This window comes from Falco punctatus (assembly GCF_963210335.1).
Source record: "Falco punctatus genome assembly, chromosome: 3".
Taxonomy (NCBI): Eukaryota; Metazoa; Chordata; class Aves; order Falconiformes; family Falconidae; genus Falco; species Falco punctatus.
This window is the reverse complement of record NC_137582.1, coordinates 106,917,656-106,937,136: the sequence shown is the minus strand read 5'-3', so window position 1 is coordinate 106,937,136 and position 19,481 is coordinate 106,917,656. Positions and strand designations below refer to the sequence as shown.

The following is a 19,481-nucleotide window of genomic DNA, read 5'->3' as shown; positions in this document are numbered from 1 at the left end:
CTATTGAACAGTGAGGTATTTAAAATGTCACTCTCTTCTTAATTGACCCTAGCATAAAAACATTTTCACGATGGCAGACAAACCTGCCTGAATGTGTGAAATCTGTGATCGTCAGGCTAATCGAGACCTAACTGTGAGGGTGAGGCTCTGAGCAGAAGCTGGCAAAAGGAATTGTATGTTCACAGCGTAGCAGGACTCCCCTGAGGAGTCCTAGAGTAACTCCTTGTTCTCAGAACAAGTTGAGAAAATAGGTGTCTGGTACTGTGATATGTAGGGGGCAAATATTAAAGGCAAGTCAGGCCAGGATGCTTTCCTTGGAGGGTCTGTGGCACTGTAAACACCTGGCTTGTAAAGGCATGTGAAGACAGAGGAAAGAAAGGCGCTTTGGCCACCTTCGCTGACTGGAAGTGCTACATCAAAGTATTGGTCACACAGGGGAAAAAGTTTTTATTACCTGACTATGGAATTTAGCTTTACTGTACGCATGTAATCTGGCATGGAAAACCTGAGCAAGTGAAGATGGACAAAATGCAGTTAAATAGAGTTTATTTTGCCTGCCACCATACATGAATAATTAAATCACAAAAGCTGATTTATCAGAGCACTTGACTGTCTTGTAGCCAGTCATTCAATGTTAAAACAAATGAAAATCCTTCCAATAGGGAACAGTAGTCAAATGATCTTTCTATGAACACCCGTTTTAGATGTGATGAGAAAGGTGAACCTAACTTAATGGCCGCAACAAAGCTTGGACAGCATTTCGTACTAAGGAGGTTCTAGATCACGTCACTTTTTATAAAGAGCAATTTAGATAATTAAAAGTCCCTGGTCTATTACATGTATGATTTGATCCAGGAGCAAATACAAACCTAGTCGGTATGACAGTGGGTTTTAACAAGGCATGGGACATGAGCATTTGGTTAATTCAAGAGCAAAAACTCTCTTAAAAGTGAATAAAACCCAGAAGCAAATGTAATTAGACTTGGCTTCAACATCCAGTTGCAGACACCTTAAAGCACTGTTCCTACGCAGAACCTGGGCTTCGTAATTCTCATGATTGTGATCTGTTGGCCTTTACCTCTAATGATGGTAGGCAGAAGGCAGTACAGTAGGCATGAAGCCTTTCAGGACATCCGAATCTCACCGATCTGCTGCTACATCTGTAATCTAACTACATGGTTCTAGTCCTGGATGGAGCCAAAAGCTCATGGTTAGTCATAGTTTGAGTGGAACCTTCATTAACATCTAAATTAGTTCCTGTCCATCTGTGTTTTATACAGAATCTATGTTACCTCCTAACTAGCTTTAACTTGAATCCTCCTTGTTAAAGTCGCATCGATAATTTACTGCAATATCAGATGAAATTGCTTCTGTTGTGTTTTAGTAGCATTATTAAGCCTGACTCAAAAGGTGCTGGTGTTCAGCATCAGAAAGGAACTTCCCGAGACAGACAAGCGTCCAGTGCAGCAATACTGCTGTGTGTGTGTGTGTGGGTGTTCTAAACTACCGCAGCTCTGGGGTGATGTGCAGGCACACACAGCACCTCAGCCCGCGCTCCAGCAGGGAATAAGCATCTCTTTACACGTCTCCGTAGAACCGAAAGTTTTAACAGCTGAAGCACTTCAAATTGTGCGGAGGCATGAGCATGACACGTACGTGCCCGGTTCCCTACCTCCATGTTTTCCTTTAAGAGCTTTTAAGTCACTTAAACAGGACCTTGATCCTAGTGTAGAATATTGTAACTTTTTTTTTTTTTTTAAAGGGCTTTTGGAGCTCGGTAGTGCACTCTCCTATTCACCAGGTTTTGTTGTTTTTTTAGTGTGGGTCAATCCTAAGTTTTTCAGGCATATGTGAATCCAACAATTCCCATCTGAAAAAAAATATCTTTTTCTCCCAATTAATCTGCCTCAAATCAGGTTCTTTGTTAGAATTAAATGTTGTCGAGTGCCATTCTCTGCAGGTAACAGACAGAGCTGAAATAAACACAAAACCAAAACGTAACTGGGGCTGCATTCCCTGGCAGAGGTCTGGATACACAGGTGTCTGAGATGCTGCCCAGAAAACAATCCGATGGGAAACACCTTTTCTATGAACTGTGTTGAAAGCCACATTCTGTGCTTCCTGTGATATTTGTTTATTCACTTTATTTTTGTATATAAGTATGGTATTCACTTTAAGGCACAGCAACCTTCCTAGTAGGTGCTGAAGAGTGTTCTTAGTCTTTTGAAAAGATGTTAAATAAATAAACTTGCAACTAAACCCTCTTAGTACTTTCCCTTCTGTACTCAACTCTCAAAACTTTGAAGGGCAGAGAAGAGTGGTAGATCCCTGAGGCAGCACCGATTCTCTGAGCAAGTTAGCTTCCAAAATGACTTTTAGGATGGAAATAACATGTAATTGAACTATATATTCTCAGTTGCAGTAAAAGTGGCAATTCACCTGCAGGCTGATTTCACTTCAGCAGGTAAAATTCATGCAAAAATCAGGAGGGTTTCATTCCGTGATTTAGCCAGCTCTTACTGTCAAATGGCCAGAGCAATTCCGTGGGTCATCTCTTCTGGCAAAGCTGCTTCTGTTAAGTGATTTTCATTTCCTTCCCCGTTCTCTAGATAATCAAACCTTTTGCTAGTGGCATGCTGAAATCTGTGAATCAAATGAATAGTGTGATTTGGCACTTGGTAAGCTAAGCACTAGGCGTTACTGTCTTGCTTTCCAGTGATTTCTGTGCTAGAAAGAGGAGCATTTGATGGAAGAGTATTTAAAATTCACTATTAAGTGTTGGCAGTTTAAAATATTATCACTGTATTAGAATACTTACTGAGGGAAGCCACCCAAAACTCTCTATAGTAAAATGTGTGCTGAATTGGCTACTGTGTTTTTGGGTTTGTTTGGTTGGGTTTTGTTTTTTTTTTTTAATTAAAAATTAATACTTGTTACATTTTCAAGTGTAAATACTGAAAAATAGCCTATGGCAAAATGAAAAGGCACAGGATTAAAAACAGCATAATTGTTTCCATAGATACATGTTTGCTCTTTGACAAAAAGTATTTTATACACTTTCTACAAGAATAAGCATAATTTTAAATATATCTCTGAAGGGGTGGGGTGGGGTGGTGCGGGTGGGCTGTAATTTTAACCATAACAACAGAATTTGTACTCCTAAACATGGGATCTTTCTATCTAGTCATACATCACTTTAAGGTCATGTTACAGTTGTTCTTTGGAGCGGAGGAACTCGAGTGCAATAGGAGAGCGCAGCTTGGCATGAAGTTAGCAGCCGGCAGGCATCTTAACGTACAGCTCACTCGGTAACGTAGCAAGACAAATAGCAATTCCTTACAACAAAAGCAGTAATCAAAGTGCAAGTATACGGACAGCATGAGAGTTTAAGCTAGCTCTAACCTGAATTGGGGAAGAATGCACCAGAAACTGAATCAGAACACTGGAAAACAGTTCACTGAGAACAGCTCCAACAGGTTCACAGAGTCTCAGAAGATGTAGTTGTAAGACATATTAAAATTATTGTTCTTTTCTGAAAAATAGAGATATGGTTGTTGTTGGTTTTGGTTTTTTTATTATTATTATTTAAGAATTAAGTCTTTGTAACCCTGATGCAGTGTCTTAATAACAGTCAGGATGTCATTTGAAACAGTCGTTTCTGTTGTGGAGCGCACGGTGGCTTTCAGCACAGTGACACAGTCAGTCACCGAGATACCTGGGTACTTCCCAGCGGAACTGTAAGAGCTGGAGTGCTGGAGCTCCCTTGATCGTTACTACAGTAGCTGCACCGTTAGCCTTGGCTGTGACTGAGTGGGAGAACAGCAGGCACATTGCTGGCAAGAACTGTTTGTTGTGTCACCAGTCTGTGTCATTCTCGCCAGTGTTCTTTTTGGTTACCACACTCTGCACTTCTCTGCAGGATGCATGGCTGTGCCTTTTTTACAGTGGAACACCTCTGAGAATGCTTCAAAGTTCTGCAAAGATCCCATCACCCTAAACAAAGAGAAGGAACTTATTTACATGGATACACTGCTTGGGAGGGTCTTGCTCTGGATAACAGAAAGCCATGTCCATAAAGTGATTTAGAGTCTTGTAACTCAAATACAGTCTCAAAACACAGGATACTTTATGCAAGAAAAACATGGCTCATATGACTAATGAAATGCCAGAACAAACAGAGTGGGTCTGGGTTCTGGTCCGTCCTCTACCGATGGGCAAATTCACCAGGCCAGGTAATGGCACGCGCTCCTCAGCAGTGTCCTGCAAGCCATGGGAGACCTGCCGAAGGTTGGCCTGGGTTCATCCCATCTCCTAGAACGCATCTGCCAGCAACGCGCCACTCTCTCCTTTTGTGCAATGGGTCGAACCAAGTAAGTTACCAATTCGTAAATCCGTTAGTAAAACCCACCTGTATTTCAGAGGACTGTGAACATCTGTCTTAATTGACTGGCTAGCGTATTCTGGTCTGTAGGAACCACACCAAACCTAGACAAGCGGGATTAATAATTAGTGTGTGAGTATTAAAGGGAATTCAGTTTGGGGAGCTTCTCACTTTTTTTCAAAGTTTTTCCTAAAAGCCATCCCAGTTTGTTACAATACAGTTGGAGTATGTTTTGTAAAGGAGACTGAATAGATACAAATATTTACTCATTAGTTTTTGTTTTATCAGGTTCTTGGATCAAGATCTGATGCTTGATTCCATGTATTTCCTAAAACAGATGAGCTGAACTCCGAGAGTCTGAGGCACAGTTCCTTCATCCAGGCTGAAGGGTGAAATTCAATTCATCAAATTTACTGTTTCTGCATTGTGATAAAGTGGTATAGAGGAAAATCAGTGGAATCTGGGGCAACATCTGTGATCTGAATACGTATCCCTATTTCAGGGCTGCTGGCCTGGTATTTCCGAGGCATTGTTTTCTCCAGCACATGTTAAAAACGGATGAAACCCTGCCTGTGTCTAAAGCAAAAGCAGTTTTCTCATAGATGTTAGTGGAACCAATACTGACCTGAAATGGCAAGCTCTGGAAAGGTGTTGTCCCCACCAGTTGTTGTCTGACGCCTTTTTGTGGGTAGATGCCCTGTTTCTCTGTATCCTCACCCCAGGAGGTTTCAGTAGTGCCCTCAGAGAAATTACTGAAAATTCTTTCTGCTAATCACTAAACCATCTTTTTCACGTCTGCCTTGAGGACCTTTTGAGGAGCGCGGTGGTGACTCGCTGGCCCAGGGGAGCTTGGGACTGGTGTCTCTAACCTTTAAGGTAACCGAATTTATACTTTGACGCAGGATGTAGTGGCTGCATTGGAGGGTTCTTACCTGGGCAAAGTTGAGGAAGAAAAGCTGTTTGTGGGACAGATTCAGGCCAGGCAGCTTTGGCTCCTTCCCTTCCCGTTCCAGCCATTTTAAGTAGGCCTAGAAGTGAGCACAGATTCACTTGAGAGAACCAGCAGGATGGCTTATTCAGACACAATCATTTCACGTGTTATTTTGGGGTGAGAGATTTTAATCACAACGTGCGTGAGCCCAACATGTCTTCCCTTCTGTATTTTTGTAGTTTATCTTTCTAATACAAATAGTACAGCCAATTCTATGAAAAAGCCATCGTCACAAGTCCTGTGTTGACCTTTCTAGCAAAAAAACCCAAAATGCAAAGATAATTTGCATTCAGCTTCTTAAGTATGGTAATCTCTGAACTGAAAACTGCTATAAAACAGGAAAAAGTACCAAACTCTTATGTGGAAGTGGAGTATTGGAGTAGTAGTTATTGCTGGGCAGTTGACCCTCGCTGCAGGAAGCTATGCGTGTTCTTTACGGAGTCAGTGGAGATCTGTTGTGAATCGCTTCGGCCAGGTGGCACACACCGTTCTAGCGGAAGGAATGCCACTGTCCCCACAGAGGGTTCGTTTGCTGTTGTGTCCCAGCAAGGAAGCATGACAAAGTGTAACTGCTAATACCCTGTTTAAGCACAGCTGATGACATATATATATATATATATATATATAAAATCAATACTGCTATGGAGACTGAATGCCCGTGGCTGCAGCTGGAAGTAAGATCATCAGCTTCCACTGATTTTTTCTACAGGAATCTGTAGGAAATAAAGTGTTAAGTCTTCTCCACGGTTCTATGGTGATGATTTTGATCTCTTCAGGTAACTGCTCATAAAATAGCAGATAATAACCTTGTTCAATGTTAAATCCATTACCTGTTATTGTTACACACTAATTGGCCAATTTTCTTTTTTTAGGTATATTGATATAATGGAGACAAGTTAATGTGTCCTCACGCTGGTTAATTTCAAACGTTCTATTACCTTATTCTCTTAGTTGCTGAGATAATCCCAAAGAACACAAAACACAAAAGGTAGACCTGAGGGTAAAAATACCTCCAGCACCACAGAACAGCAGAGAATTCTCTAAGCAGGCAGTTCCTGTCAGCCCACACTCCTCTTCCACGTTCGTAATAGCTTTTAGAACCAAGTACATATTCACTTTAACGAAGCAATGAATCTGAACAGCATCCCTCAGAGTCAGAATCATCGGTTTAGCTTTCTGGAAATTCAGGAGGTTTTTCTACAAACACCCTTAACTGCTGCCGTATTCAAAACACCAGAGGGAAGAAGCTGTACCGTGACATGTTAGGATTATTCATGGAAAAGAACATTCGATGCTCACACCTGAGGTCCGCATGGAAAGAGCCTCTGTGCTGATAACTATTCCTTAATAACTGTTCCTATTCATAACGATGCTTCGTAAACCTGGAGGATTAAAGATAGTGGACTTCCCTGGGGCTGGAAGCTGCCTTCCCCTGGCAGAGCAGGAGAAATAAAGTGAGATGCAGTAGTGTTTACAACAGGTAAAACCATGCTGAACAGAACAGCTTTTCAACCACAGCATGGAGGTAGTGCTCTGAAATACCAGTGGCATTTATCCTGTTTGGAAAATAACTGACTGGCTGAAGTGACCTTTTGCCTTGGAAAGAGGCACACAGTTCTGAGGTTACCAATCCTTGCATTTTATCCTGCTTTCTAGCTGCACGGAACATAAACAGCAGCTGGGTAGAAGGGACTTTCTTGTGTTATTTTCCTAAAGCTTATAAAACACATCAAGCAAGCAACAAAAGGAGCTAGGCTTTTAGAGTCGGGTGTTTTGGTAGATGCGGTCTGTAGCCCTCTTGGGAAAGAGATGGCATTTCCATCCATTCTTTTCATGTCCTACCTGACGTGTCACTTTTGAGATCAAAGATGAAAAGCATGAGCGAAATAAACTTGGAAAAAACAGTTGCTCAGCTTCCTATCACCAAACCGTGTTGCCAAGAAATTAGTGCTCTGTTGCCATGGGACAAGCTGTTTGAAGTTGTAACTGCCATTTTCAGGACTAAGGGCTTTAGAAAATGGAGGGTGGTTTACCTTTTTCCTACCTAATACTGTGCCTCTGTGGGCGCTGCCCTTGTTTACCAAAGCTGCAGCATCAGTTACCTTATAAGCCTGTCGGACTCCTCCGTTATCTGCAATATTTTCTCCTAATGTGCTTATTCCACTGACCTGTAAAAGAATCATCATTCATTTACTCTGTAGTCAGTAACACGAGGAACCCTAAGAACCACCAGCTAAAGCACAGTCATACATCACAGATAGACTGTCACGTCTGGAACAGAAGGAAGCAGTGACTGTGCTAGGGCAAATAAAGGAGAGAATTAAAATACTAAAAAAACCTCATAGGGTAAAAGCTGTAGATTAGAATAGAGAAAATGTGTATGAATATAAGATGAATAGAATATGGGCTGCTGGGCAGAACACATACTAGCAGGACTGGCAAAATACAGAAGCAAACACCAGATTTCCCCACATGCCCCTTTCCAAAAACACTCATAAGGCCTGGCAGCAAAAGCGCACACCATTAACCCAACTGCACCGGGATACTGCTGGTTTTCTAGGCTAACTAGTATCCCCAATTCGTAAGAAATAACCCTTGGATCTTAATTCCAAAACAATTAGGCTGTAGTACGTTAGGTTTTATGCTTATCATCTGTAGAGATTCTCCATTTACAGTAATTCTTCTGTATTAAAAACCAGTGGTGTGGAAATGGTCGGGTTTACTTACATTTTGTCCTCCAGCAAGCTCCCACGTGTAGTTCCCATACTGGTACACCATGCAACGAGACTGCTCCTTGAAATGCATCGCTGAGAAATTGCTCCACCAGTCAAACATATTTCCATCTTTATCAAAATTCCTACCTACATGAAAAGCCAAGAAACAAGGCAAGCTGCTCACATATGTTAGAGCAACTGGTCTCCTAGTGCAGCACCAGCACCTCTTTCTTTTTAATGTTACAGCTGCACTTCCCGCCCTCTTTCCTCCTTGATTTAGATGGTCTGTGCTACAGAGATTTATCTAGATGTTGTTTATCTATAACCATCATATGATGATATTTCATATATTATCATATAATTATCATATTATCTATATGATATTTATCTGTATACTTTTGGCACAGTTGATTCTGCTTTGGCACAAGGGAATGGACAAGATCAATCGCGGTTCTTTCATCTCAGTTCTCTATTATTCTGGGATTTCCTGTTCAGCCAGCATCCCTGACTCCAGTCACAGCGCTGAGAACCAGTTTTATTTCAAATTGGATCATACAGGCATCACGTAACAAAACTTTTCACTACTTTGAGATGTCTAAGGTGCTTATACTGCGTGTCCATTCACAGAGAATTACTTGCGTTGCCACAGCAGGAGAAAGCTGGAGCTGCTTTCCCAGCTCTCTGGCTACAACACGCTTTCTCTGTGCTCCAGATCTAAGTTTTTGAGGCTGTATTGTGTGCTTATGTGTAAACTGCACAAGTTAATTAACATTAAAAAAAATGCATTGAAGAAAGCCCATGTATTACTGGCTTACAGTCTCAGAAGTGCGTTTTTGCCCAGAACTATTTTACATAGCATTCTAGAAAGAAAGTCAATTTATTTCAAACGTTCATGTGGAAAAAAAAGTCTCATGTGATTTAAGATGCGACTGGCAGCTCTTCTACCGAAGAATGCAGTTCCGATTTCATTTTACTTTAGAAGCAAGTATCTCTGCTGTCATCGTACTCCCCATCTGAGGATGCTGTGAAAGTAACAGCTTTTCCTGAGAATTGTCATTGACCCTATTTTTAGCAGCTGCTTACTTCTTGTGCGACCTGCTCAGTTCATGAAAACACTCACTGCAAAATGCTCAACAGCCTGTTAACAGCGTGCCTGTACTGCTCCCGGCGTGAGTGGGTACCTGACCATGCCTGCGTGGATATGTCAGTCACAGCAGCGTGTGGCTTTAATTTCTTACGGAGTAATGAGTGCAACTGAAAGAATTAATACTTTCTGTTATCTTCTCACCATTGTCATCAAACCCATGAGTAATTTCATGCCCAATAACCATCCCAATCCCTCCAAAATTCAGGGCTTGCGGTTGGTGTTTGCTGAAGAAGGGGGGCTGTAGAATCCCAGCAGGAAAAACTGCAAAGAGGGGAAGAGAGAGGGAGATCCTGTAAGGCAGCTGTATTTTTGCATACTTTGCAGACAGATTGTTTGCTTGGTTTAAGGATTAGGAAGGAACATAAAATATAAAATGATTAGAAACAACATCATGTCTCCTCATGGGAAATTGTTTCTGTCTTGATAAATGGAAAATGACAAATTAATAAAGGTTTACTTTAGCACATCTGCAACCACAGTATCTCCTTGTTTGAGAACTAAGCATCATTTACATTTCAGCTTTAGCCTCAGCAGGTCCATAACGTATGCTGCAGTAAGTCAAGAACAAAATATTTAGTAACTGTCTTTTGGAGACAGGTACAGTTTGTGGTTTAGAGCCACTTAATAGGGGAAGTAATGGAAGTTTTATTGCTTTATTTTTGTTAAACAAAGGTTAGTAATGATATACTGATTGCCAACAAAACTCGGTGCGTAAAGCATGCGCAGCAGTAATTCCTACAGACCACCGAGTGCACCTGGGTGCCAGTCTGGGGCGTGGGGGTGCAGCAGGTCTGTCCTTCAGTCCTCTGGCAAAAACCTCATACGGAATCAATGGGGTTTAGCCTTCATCCCATCTATGTGAGACAAAAAGCAGATATGCTTCTGGAGGCATTAAGACTGCAAGCAGTTCATTCTAATAAGATACTTTCTTATTAAATTAAGATACTGAAACTATATAGCAAATTTTCATTTAGCGGCAAAAACCTTTTTGATTACGTAGAAGGTTTTATCCATACAATTCTGGGGAGAAATATATGAGGCAGACTGCAGTAAGACAGAAGCAGGAAACTGAAAGGAGCATGGAAAAATATTTTCCTCAAACTAGAGACAGGGAGAACCAGGATTTAACTGGCATCACTATTGTGGGTAGCTGTGCTTGGGTTTGGGGCTTGCATATTCATCTTCAAAAGTTACTTAAACCAGTTACTTCAATATTACTTACAAAAGCAAAGTTGCAGAGGAACCAGTCTCCTTTAAGACTTGAGTTCCCTGCCTGGAAAGGCAGCTCACAGCTGATTACCATCAGCATAAACCACCTGGATAAACAGGGAGCCTGAGCCTGACCACCAGTACAGCCCCAGGACAAGGTGGGCTGGTGAGTGGGGGTACCCTGCTGGTCACGGTGCTCACTGCACCCACACGTGGAGGAAAGTGGGAGCTACCCAAATGCAAATCAGCTCTTTGTGATGAGGCCAGAGGGCTAAATTATGAGCCCTCTGGATGTTTCTGCTTTTAGCAATTACCGAAGTTTTCCCTTGTGATGCTTGGTTGGGTTGTTTTCTGTTTCTGGCTCTTGCCCTGTAAGCAGGATATGGTTGCTGTCTGGTCCAAAAACAGACACAGGTTTTTTTTTCCTCTTACGGTATTTGGCAGTACTTGGATAGCAGATCTTCCTGGCAGTCTGGGGAATTTGAATAAGCAGTTCTTGGCAGAAATTACTTGGTTTGTCTCCTGTTTGGGGCATTCAGAATTCAGCAAAGACTCTACAGCATCTGCAGGCTCAACCTGAGCTTGTGGCTGCCTGCACCAGAGGTCAGGGAGCATGGGGAACCGGGCAGGTTCACTGTATCTTAAGATCTTTTTCCCTGCCAAGAACAAGAAAGGTCAGCCTAGCAACTCTGCAAAAACTCGCAGATCTGACAGTCTGCAAGCAGAGGCTGGTTTCTTTAGTCTGGTACACCTCTTATCACTACCGTTCCAGTACTGTCTGTGCAGACAGCAAACTGGAGAGCTGCCCATGTGTTTATCAGGAATGTGGAAACATGAGTACGAACAGCCCAGGATACACTGTGAACGTTCTCTGGTCTCGAAGCTGGCACTGCTGTAGTAGCAGTTACTGTCTCAGGCTTTCAAACATAAGGCTGTTCCAGTTACAGTATAGAAACTGCGCCTGCCGAGGAGGGGTGGGGGTTGCTAAATATTCATCAACAAAGCAACTGCTTGAAGGGAACAACACGGTGCCCAGAATTTCCATAAGGGCACAGGCAGGTTTGCCTCTGGAGAGCGGACTTGCATCCTTGTGGGGCAAAAAATTATTTCATTAGATCCATGCAGCTGTTTAAAACTGTTGTAAACCTACCTATCTGGTTCCGATTGGGGGAATAGAATGCGTTGACCACTGCAGCTCCAATTATCCATCTAAAAATAAATGTTGCACACAAAGTTAGTCACGATGGGGGTTTTTTAGACAGTCTTTTTATTGAATTATTATTGTTAAAAAATGCAGGCTGCATATAAGGAAGGGATCGAGGTAGGGAAGAAGGGTGCCATTGAACCCAGCTGTAAAGAAATACTAATACCAGGAAATAACTGGTGTCTCATTTATGGGCACCTTTCATCCAAAACAGCGCTGAGTTAAAGTGAGAAATGCTTTTGTTCTTGAATGTTGAATGGCCACATTGAGGTGGAATGTGGTAACTGTTTACTAGCGCATCTTAACGCTGTCTAGGCTTGAGAAGAAATGAGTGGGTTACATCTAAAACAAAATCAGCATTTAGAGGACACTTTGAGCAGCAGAAGGCAGCTACTGAAACTAGAAGTTAAGACCAAACTTGTCTATTGAAAACTTATGTATCTGACTGATTATTCATTTTTAAATGTCTGCATTTGGAGTGCAGTACTTCACAGGTAAGTGTTAACTTTCAGGAGTAATTTTTAAGTACGCTGCTTTTGGAAACTCCAATACTTCAATAACTGTTTATTCTTTGTATTTTTCTTTCTCCTCCCTTTCTCTTCTACCTCTGGACATACACATCTAGTCGGCCTGCTCTAGTGAACCATGCAGTAACGGTCTGAAGCCATGAACTCATGGTAAGCATTCAGCAGCATCAGCCTAAGATTCTTCTCCCCCACATCTCTTGTCTTTATAGTACCTTGTGATGCCCTAGGTGCTGTGTCTGCTGTCGTTTTGACATAACTGCTTGTGGGCTGCTGTGGAACGGAATCAAATTTCCTGCTTAAGAAATCGAGCATGTGTCCACAGCTTTCAGGGTTTTTGACAAGCTGGTTAGTCTGGACTAACAGAATAGAGGAGACTGCTCACCACAGCCTGCGAACAGGCGTACGGGGTAGAAGTGAGTTATGCCAAAATTGCCACTAACCTGCGTGTAACATGTGCATAGAGAGGCAGTAGGAATCTCTTTCTGAATTCATGGGGGTACTTGAGAATTTGTCAAAACAGATTTGCTCTGAAAGCCAGTCTGTTTTGAAAACATGTTCTTTGTCCGTAAATTTCTCCTTGGGTGCCTGACATAAACATTTGTAGCTGGCCAGGTAGCTTGCAACAAACACCACCTCCACAAAGAAAGCTATGATTATGAATAGTGGTTAATTTTCTTAATTGCAATTATTAGCTAATAATATCAGCAATGTTAGCTGTATACTCTCCTTCAGTTTAATTAAATGGTGATCTGGAGTGATAAGTGGCTTACGTCTCCTTGGGGAAACCCTTCAAGCCACTGGAGAGACATCACTAGAAAGACGTATTCCATTACATGGAAAAAGAGGGGGGGGGAAATCATATATTGTCAAACTATGAGGAAAAGCCAGCTTAATTCATGAACCCATCAAAAGGTTCTCACAAACGTGCTTTAAACCACACCTAGAATGAGCAGAGGCACTGGAACTTTGGCCTGATGGCTGCTATCTGCCTCTGTAGGCTATAAAAAGGCAGCAGTGATTCATAAACAGTTTGTAGATTAAGAGCACCAATGTTGTGCAAGAATTTTTTGCTATGAAGAGCACCATGACTGATTCCTTGAGAAATGAAGAAAGAGGAAAAAATGCTGTTATTTAGCTGACTGATCAGAAAACTCTCTTGGTGAATTATTCATCACTAATTCACTGGAGGTTTCCAAGTGCCTGCATTGTGTGTGTGCTCACATCTTGAGTTAAAACCACTTCACAGGAAAAGGGAGAGATAAAATGAATCGGCTTTGCAACAATTAACTTGACTAATGCTTCCCTTCGGAGAAGTTTTTGTTTGCTCGCTTTTCAATAACTCTGTGTTCTTTCATCTTCTGTGGAGAGGTGTTTGAGATTCTTATTGGTATCTATTTCACTTTGTCTCAAGACATTCTCTTCCAGCAACGCTCTGGCTGGAAGCCTGCTAGTGAAGAACACATCAGGCTGGCATCAGCTTCCTCGCTTCTGCCTTCCATCCCACGTGTCTGTGACCAAGTATGAGCAGCAGCTTTGCCAGATAGCTGCGTCGGAAGCACCCAACTCAGGAAGCTGACTGGACTATTAAAAGTTCAGATTGGCTAGCTCATAGCTCTGGAAATCGGGTCCTATTCCAAGGTGTTTGTTGCTGAACATGCAACCCAGGACTCCTGGGACATCTCCATGTCATGGATTTGGCAGGAACTCAGGACTGGAGGGGTTGTCCAGGTGATGTTGTGTAGTAATGCTTACTGGGTAACTATGCCAATGGCTCACCTTGGAGCACTTAGTAACAATTTATGAACATGCCACTTTTATTTGGTTGTTTTAAGACTAGCTGAGGCTGTGCCTAAGAGAGGAGAACTGTGAGGTACCAGCTAGGGCAATACAGGCTAAGACCTGGGACTGGGATCCAAGACCGAGGATGCATTCATGGAGTCAAAGAAGGGATCATGAAGCAGCCAAACCTGCACCTAGACAGGAAATTCCTGAAAAATACATTTATACTTTAGTAGGTGCAGTGTGAAGTAATCGGCTGAAAAAGGACATAAACTAGATCTGGTGCTCAACTTCCCCAAGATTGGGCATATTTCCAACTGAATTCTGGCTAGAATATTTTAAGCTTTTTTTACCCTGAATATATATTTTCAGAAGTTCAATGATACTGTTTATCCCATCTCCTCCTTGCTGACTTGCTGGAAAGATCTGTCACTGCTTTTGTGTTAAGCAGTTTCAAAGTAATATCTGGAAGCAAAGCAGCTTGATGAAGGATTAGAGAGATTCTAACAGAACTGGATTAATTCCTACCACAAGAGGCAATGAACTACTTGTTAAATTCCAGAAAATTGCTTATGTCTGGGATCTTGTCAGTTTTCTCAGCTACCCACAGCATATGACTTAAAATATAAGAACTATGATTTCAGAATTTAGATGGTGTCTGTAGCATGCAGTCTGGAAACTTACATATCTTGGTCAACTCTCTCTCGAAGTTTTTTCAAGCTCTTTTGGGCTCCAGCTCTCAGGTTTTCCAGAATGTTTTCAAAGTAATTGTTTTCACTGAAGCTTAACTAAAGAAACAGATAAGCAAGTATATTAGTAAGCTGTGTGGAAAGAAGAATTCCTCATACCACTGAATGTATCTTCTAAAAAAAAAAAAGTTTTGATTGCAAGGTATCACTTGGAAGTTAGCTCTTTGCATGCATTTATTTATTAACATGTTCAACACAATTAACCTTGTATGCTGACCAGTCACTTGGAAGTTACAGTTGTACAGGTATAAGTATTTCAAGTGGCAAGAAAATAAGTGTGTAGGCTTTTATACAGAGATACGTGCAGCATACTTACATTGGCATATTCCTGATCTAGTTTTTCATTCTGGTCTTCCAAAATATAATCTGGATAGCCAATTTGTTCTTTAATTGCCATTGCCTAGAAGAGAAGAGTTTAATGTTTCCTCTTAATTGTGGGTTTTGTTGGTGTGTTTTGTTTTTTAAAAATTTCAATACACAGCGTAGTTCAAATTTTTTATTGCTATTGTCCACCTGTTTGTGAGAAACTGGATGCAAATATTTAAAGACCTTGTTCAAATGGACCCTATTACCTAGTGAGACTTTTTTAAAATTTTTTTTAACCAGTACAGAGCATACAGTCTTCATCTCATCTCCGGATGTCTAGCCACCATGGTAGACTGCAGATCCTACAGCACTACCTGGCAGGGATTGGGCTTAACACTCGTTTAGTGCCTCCCCCCCTTCCCCCCCTTGCTATTGGAACAGTGCTGATGGTCCTAACGTCAATGAAAAGTTTGGAAAGTTTTCTTGGGGGATTGCATTGTATTCAGTTGTCATTCTAGTTGATGCATTTGCTGCCATCTTGCTATTTATAACACTTATTAAGACTCCTAGCAAATAAAAATGTACGTGAACTAAAAATAAAAGGACAATTTAATAGGATAATGGATAATAGGATAGTGAACATCAAAGATGTTTTTTCTTCTCATTAGTAGAGGAACTGGGAATAGTGATGTTACAGAATTCCAAAGATTTCACATTCATGACAGAATACTGAAGTTCCTCGCTGTCTCTGACCTTCTCACGAGCCTTCTCTTTAGATGCCTCATCCATCCACTGTAACTCATCTAAAGTCTCGATGAACACTTCACGAATCTTCTCTATTAAATCTCGGACCTAAAAGAGAGGCAGTAAGAAATTAATCATTAACATGCTGGCTTTCATAGGCACAGCTAAGGAGGGGTGAAAAGCTTCCTATGGAAAGATGATGTCCCCAGATTCTATGCTCTAAACAGTGGTACTCTGCATTTAAAAGTGTCATAAATGAGTTCTTATGCCTTCTGACTCCTGGCTGATTGATATCTTTAACAGGCAAAAGAGGCTGGGAGATCAGAGGGAGGAGAGTGGGCACTGTAGACACTGTGGATGTACAGTAGTATGAAGGGTAAGCTACATACCATCCGCTTGCTCTCACCAGCAAATGCCTCCCTGACATACATTGCTCCTACTGCGTTCTCCATGTTGTTGTTGACGTAACTGACACACTCCCTCCAGCGGGCTTCTTCCAGTGTTGTCCCATATAGTGCCTGCAACACAAACCACCCCAGGATTAATTCTGCTTCTGCATCTCTTTCTAAATCATTGCCTAAGGAAGAGGTTGCCCTCCAAGACAAAGGTTTCTGTTGTCATGATTGCTGTACTTAGATTTGTTTGCTGATGACATGACATAATAATGTTGCTGTGTTGACAAGGGCTTGATGTGGTGGCGGCGGGACTCTTTTCTAGTGCTATGCTCTGTAGTCTCCTTAGGAAGAGAAAAAATACCTTCCTGTAGCTGGCCCGAGCATCCTTGAAACGCCGACTCAAGCTGCTGACTCGATCAATCACCAGTCGCCAAATGAGGTAGTTCTGGATGGTGCTGTGTGGGGAAGCAGAGCTAGGTTTGATCCCTTGTAAAAAGGAACGCTGGTGCAGACAGTCAGGAGGGGGATCTTAATACCGATTGGAGATAAGAAGCCTGATTGCTGCCAGTCATCAGTTTCATAGCATCTACAGGTGACTGTTCTTATTTAACAGGTTGGCTAACTGTAGAGGCATCCAGACTGAGGACTGTACTACCATGTTTGTTCAGGGATTAGTTTCTCTTTTTATTTTTTTATTTTTTTTCTTCCTTCTAGAGTGTAACGAGAGCTAAGCCTGTGAAGTATTTTTCTCTTCCCATTTAACCTTTTCTAAGCAGGTGAGACACCTAGTACCACAGTGCTTTGGGACCCCAGGGCCTTAGAAGATACTAGCCATATTTTACAGTGAACTGGTGTAATTTTTCTCAGAAGCTCTGACAGAACTAGCAAGTGGGCCCAATAATTTACATTTCCACAATACTTCTGTGACTTTTTGTCTTGGATACTCTCCAGTTTCTTTACCTTGCTGAGTACTTTGAGATAATTGCTTTCAGCTCTTGCAGATAGGGCATGCCATATACAACAACCTCTTCTTCTGGGTCGACCTGAACACTTACTGAAGACATGACACCTTGGATGAAGAAGGTCCAGTTAAATTCCTAAGCAGACAGAAAGACATATACCAATGCCAGGTGTTTAAGTACCTGAGTAACCATCTGGAATTTCTACAGTCTATGGGATTGTATGGAGTTGTAGTGGTTTTCAGTAGAAAAATGCTTTTTAAGGGACTCTGAAGACAAGGTTAACAATGGGAATGACTTCTGTCTCTTCGTTGCACCCCTGAAATTCACAAAGCCATTTCCAACTGGCACTGTAATAAGAGGAGGCTGAAAGTATTAGACTGCTAATTAAACACTTACGTTCAATGCGAACTTTTCCTGTAGCTCCTTTAAGGTCATTTTGTTGTACAACAAGGTTACATCGTGCCTTTCTTCTGCTGGGGTAGTTGCCTGAAGACATTCACAAGGTTATTACTAGAATCAACTGACACAAGTGTCAAAGGCTGCAATTACATGAATGCACATACATACACTTAAATAATACATGAATAGAAGTTTAATTTGGAAAAGTTCACTTGACAGTGTCCAGTGCTGCTTTCTAAACCTCAGGAACTCGGGTTTTCCCTATTCAGTAACGCCTCAGTAATGGTAAGGCAAGCAGTTTCCTCTGTCTTCATTAGAATGGAAGACTAAGTCCTTAGATTTTTAGAGTGCTGTAGACTTCTAAGAATGCATGTGAGCTAGCCCTGGTGTTACCATTGTGTGTGTTTCGCAGAAGATAATTACCTTGCTTTGAGACTTCAAAAAATATATATGGCTAGGACTAGAGTGCACACAGTAGCAGTGTGTGCAGTAAATGTAATTATACATGCAGAGGCTCTGATTTCTGACCTGCTCACAGCACAACAAGTCTCCTTCCCCCTGCTTTCTTCTAGGCCATGGGTTTTCTGCTGTGTTGAAAACTGCCGCACAAACCAGCGAGAAACTCTCCCTCTCGCCCCTTGCACTGCTCCCCCATCCTGGGAAGTTCTCATTTCTGTACTCACATTTGCAATCTCTGTTTCAAGCTCCATAACTTTTGCCATTTCCTCTTGGACAAAGGAATCATCTTTAGACACGTTCTTGTCTTCTCGGATCATTTTGGCAATGGTGATCATGAACTGCAGGTAAGCTTCTCTCACCTGCAGACAAGAGACGGAGCACATTTGCTGCCTATCATCTCTCATTCAGCAAATCATTCGTTCTGTTATTTTAACTTTACAGTGTACTGTGAAAAAGTTGAGTCCAGGGCTCCCAGCGTCTGCTCTTGTCTCCAATGCAACCCTCCTCACCCTGTTGCCTTTTGTTTGGTTTTTTTTTTGGTGGGGTTTTTCTTCCCTTCTATAATAGATACTGCTGCAATACCTAGGACCTCCATTCATCCTGGAATACCTTATGATATGGCTACCAGTCTCAAAACACATAGTGAAAGCAACAATTCCTGCTTCCCTGTGCAATCCAACTTACTGGTATTCCAAGTTAGAATTGCTACTGGAGCAAAGAGAAAGCTCCGTGCTTGGAGTTACACTATGGGAATAGTGATCCCTACTAGCTAAAATACCAGGGTGAACATAGAAGGTTTAAGTTCTCTGAAAGTAATACCATAAATCTTCTAAGCTCTGTTTTTACTGTCTGAAAGAAAAGCTGTGTCTCAGATGGTTCCCAGTGATACCTTTGCTTTATTTCTAATAGGAGGCTACGGCTTTGATTTATGCCTCCGAACAGACGTTGAAAAGGTATTTGGCTGCTGAGGGAGTACTGATGTCTGATACAGGAAAGCTTAATACTACCAACTCTTCTTGCATACTTTTCTTCCTCCACTGACCTTGGAAACCAGATAAATACACTAACTGTTGTGAAATTGAGTCTGGGCATTTACACGATGATGATTTGTGTTTTTTAGGCTGAATGCTGAGGCCTTAATCAGGCCAGACTCCCACAGACCTCAGTAGGAGTTTTGCCAAAAGATGCTGGACTAAGCACAGGGGGAGTTTGGGTCATCAGAATTTGGTTCATTGTCTGTGGGAAGTGAGCTGTTAAATAGCAAATAAAAAGGGGTTGTGTCTCCTCCTTATTCATTAAGGTTAAAAACACAGACTTAGCCCTTCTTCTTTATAGCCTCAAATTAAAACTGTATTGAGCAGTACTGGTCGTCTTTTGCTAATTTAGGATTGTCTATGTACTGTACCTCATTTTCTACCTCGTACAAGTCAATCAAAGTCTGACTTTCATGCAACGATGCATAAATATCCCTCCTTTCTATTGTAACTGCCACTATATAGGTGAAACTTGCAGAAT

General features: G+C 41.7%; 1 protein-coding gene across 2 annotated transcripts in view; it reads right to left on the bottom strand.

Annotated features, from left to right (window-relative positions):
- Nucleotides 1–614: 614 nt before the first annotated feature.
- The window catches only part of MMEL1 (membrane metalloendopeptidase like 1), a 54,074-nt gene continuing 35,207 nt past the window's right edge, over nt 615–19,481 (bottom strand). For both annotated transcript variants that reach the window (XM_080381274.1, XM_080381275.1), the window contains exons 9-23: nt 18,191–18,325; nt 17,505–17,594; nt 17,107–17,243; nt 16,508–16,601; nt 16,141–16,269; nt 15,761–15,859; nt 15,018–15,101; nt 14,637–14,740; nt 11,593–11,651; nt 9,375–9,494; nt 8,100–8,233; nt 7,475–7,540; nt 5,314–5,409; nt 4,409–4,485; nt 615–3,993 (exon numbers count right to left, since the gene is read on the bottom strand). In XM_080381274.1, coding sequence (XP_080237400.1) covers nt 3,894–3,993; nt 4,409–4,485; nt 5,314–5,409; nt 7,475–7,540; nt 8,100–8,233; nt 9,375–9,494; nt 11,593–11,651; nt 14,637–14,740; nt 15,018–15,101; nt 15,761–15,859; nt 16,141–16,269; nt 16,508–16,601; nt 17,107–17,243; nt 17,505–17,594; nt 18,191–18,325 — 1,524 coding nt within the window. In that variant the 3' untranslated portion in view covers nt 615–3,893. The remainder of the gene's footprint in view (nt 3,994–4,408; nt 4,486–5,313; nt 5,410–7,474; nt 7,541–8,099; nt 8,234–9,374; nt 9,495–11,592; nt 11,652–14,636; nt 14,741–15,017; nt 15,102–15,760; nt 15,860–16,140; nt 16,270–16,507; nt 16,602–17,106; nt 17,244–17,504; nt 17,595–18,190; nt 18,326–19,481) is intronic.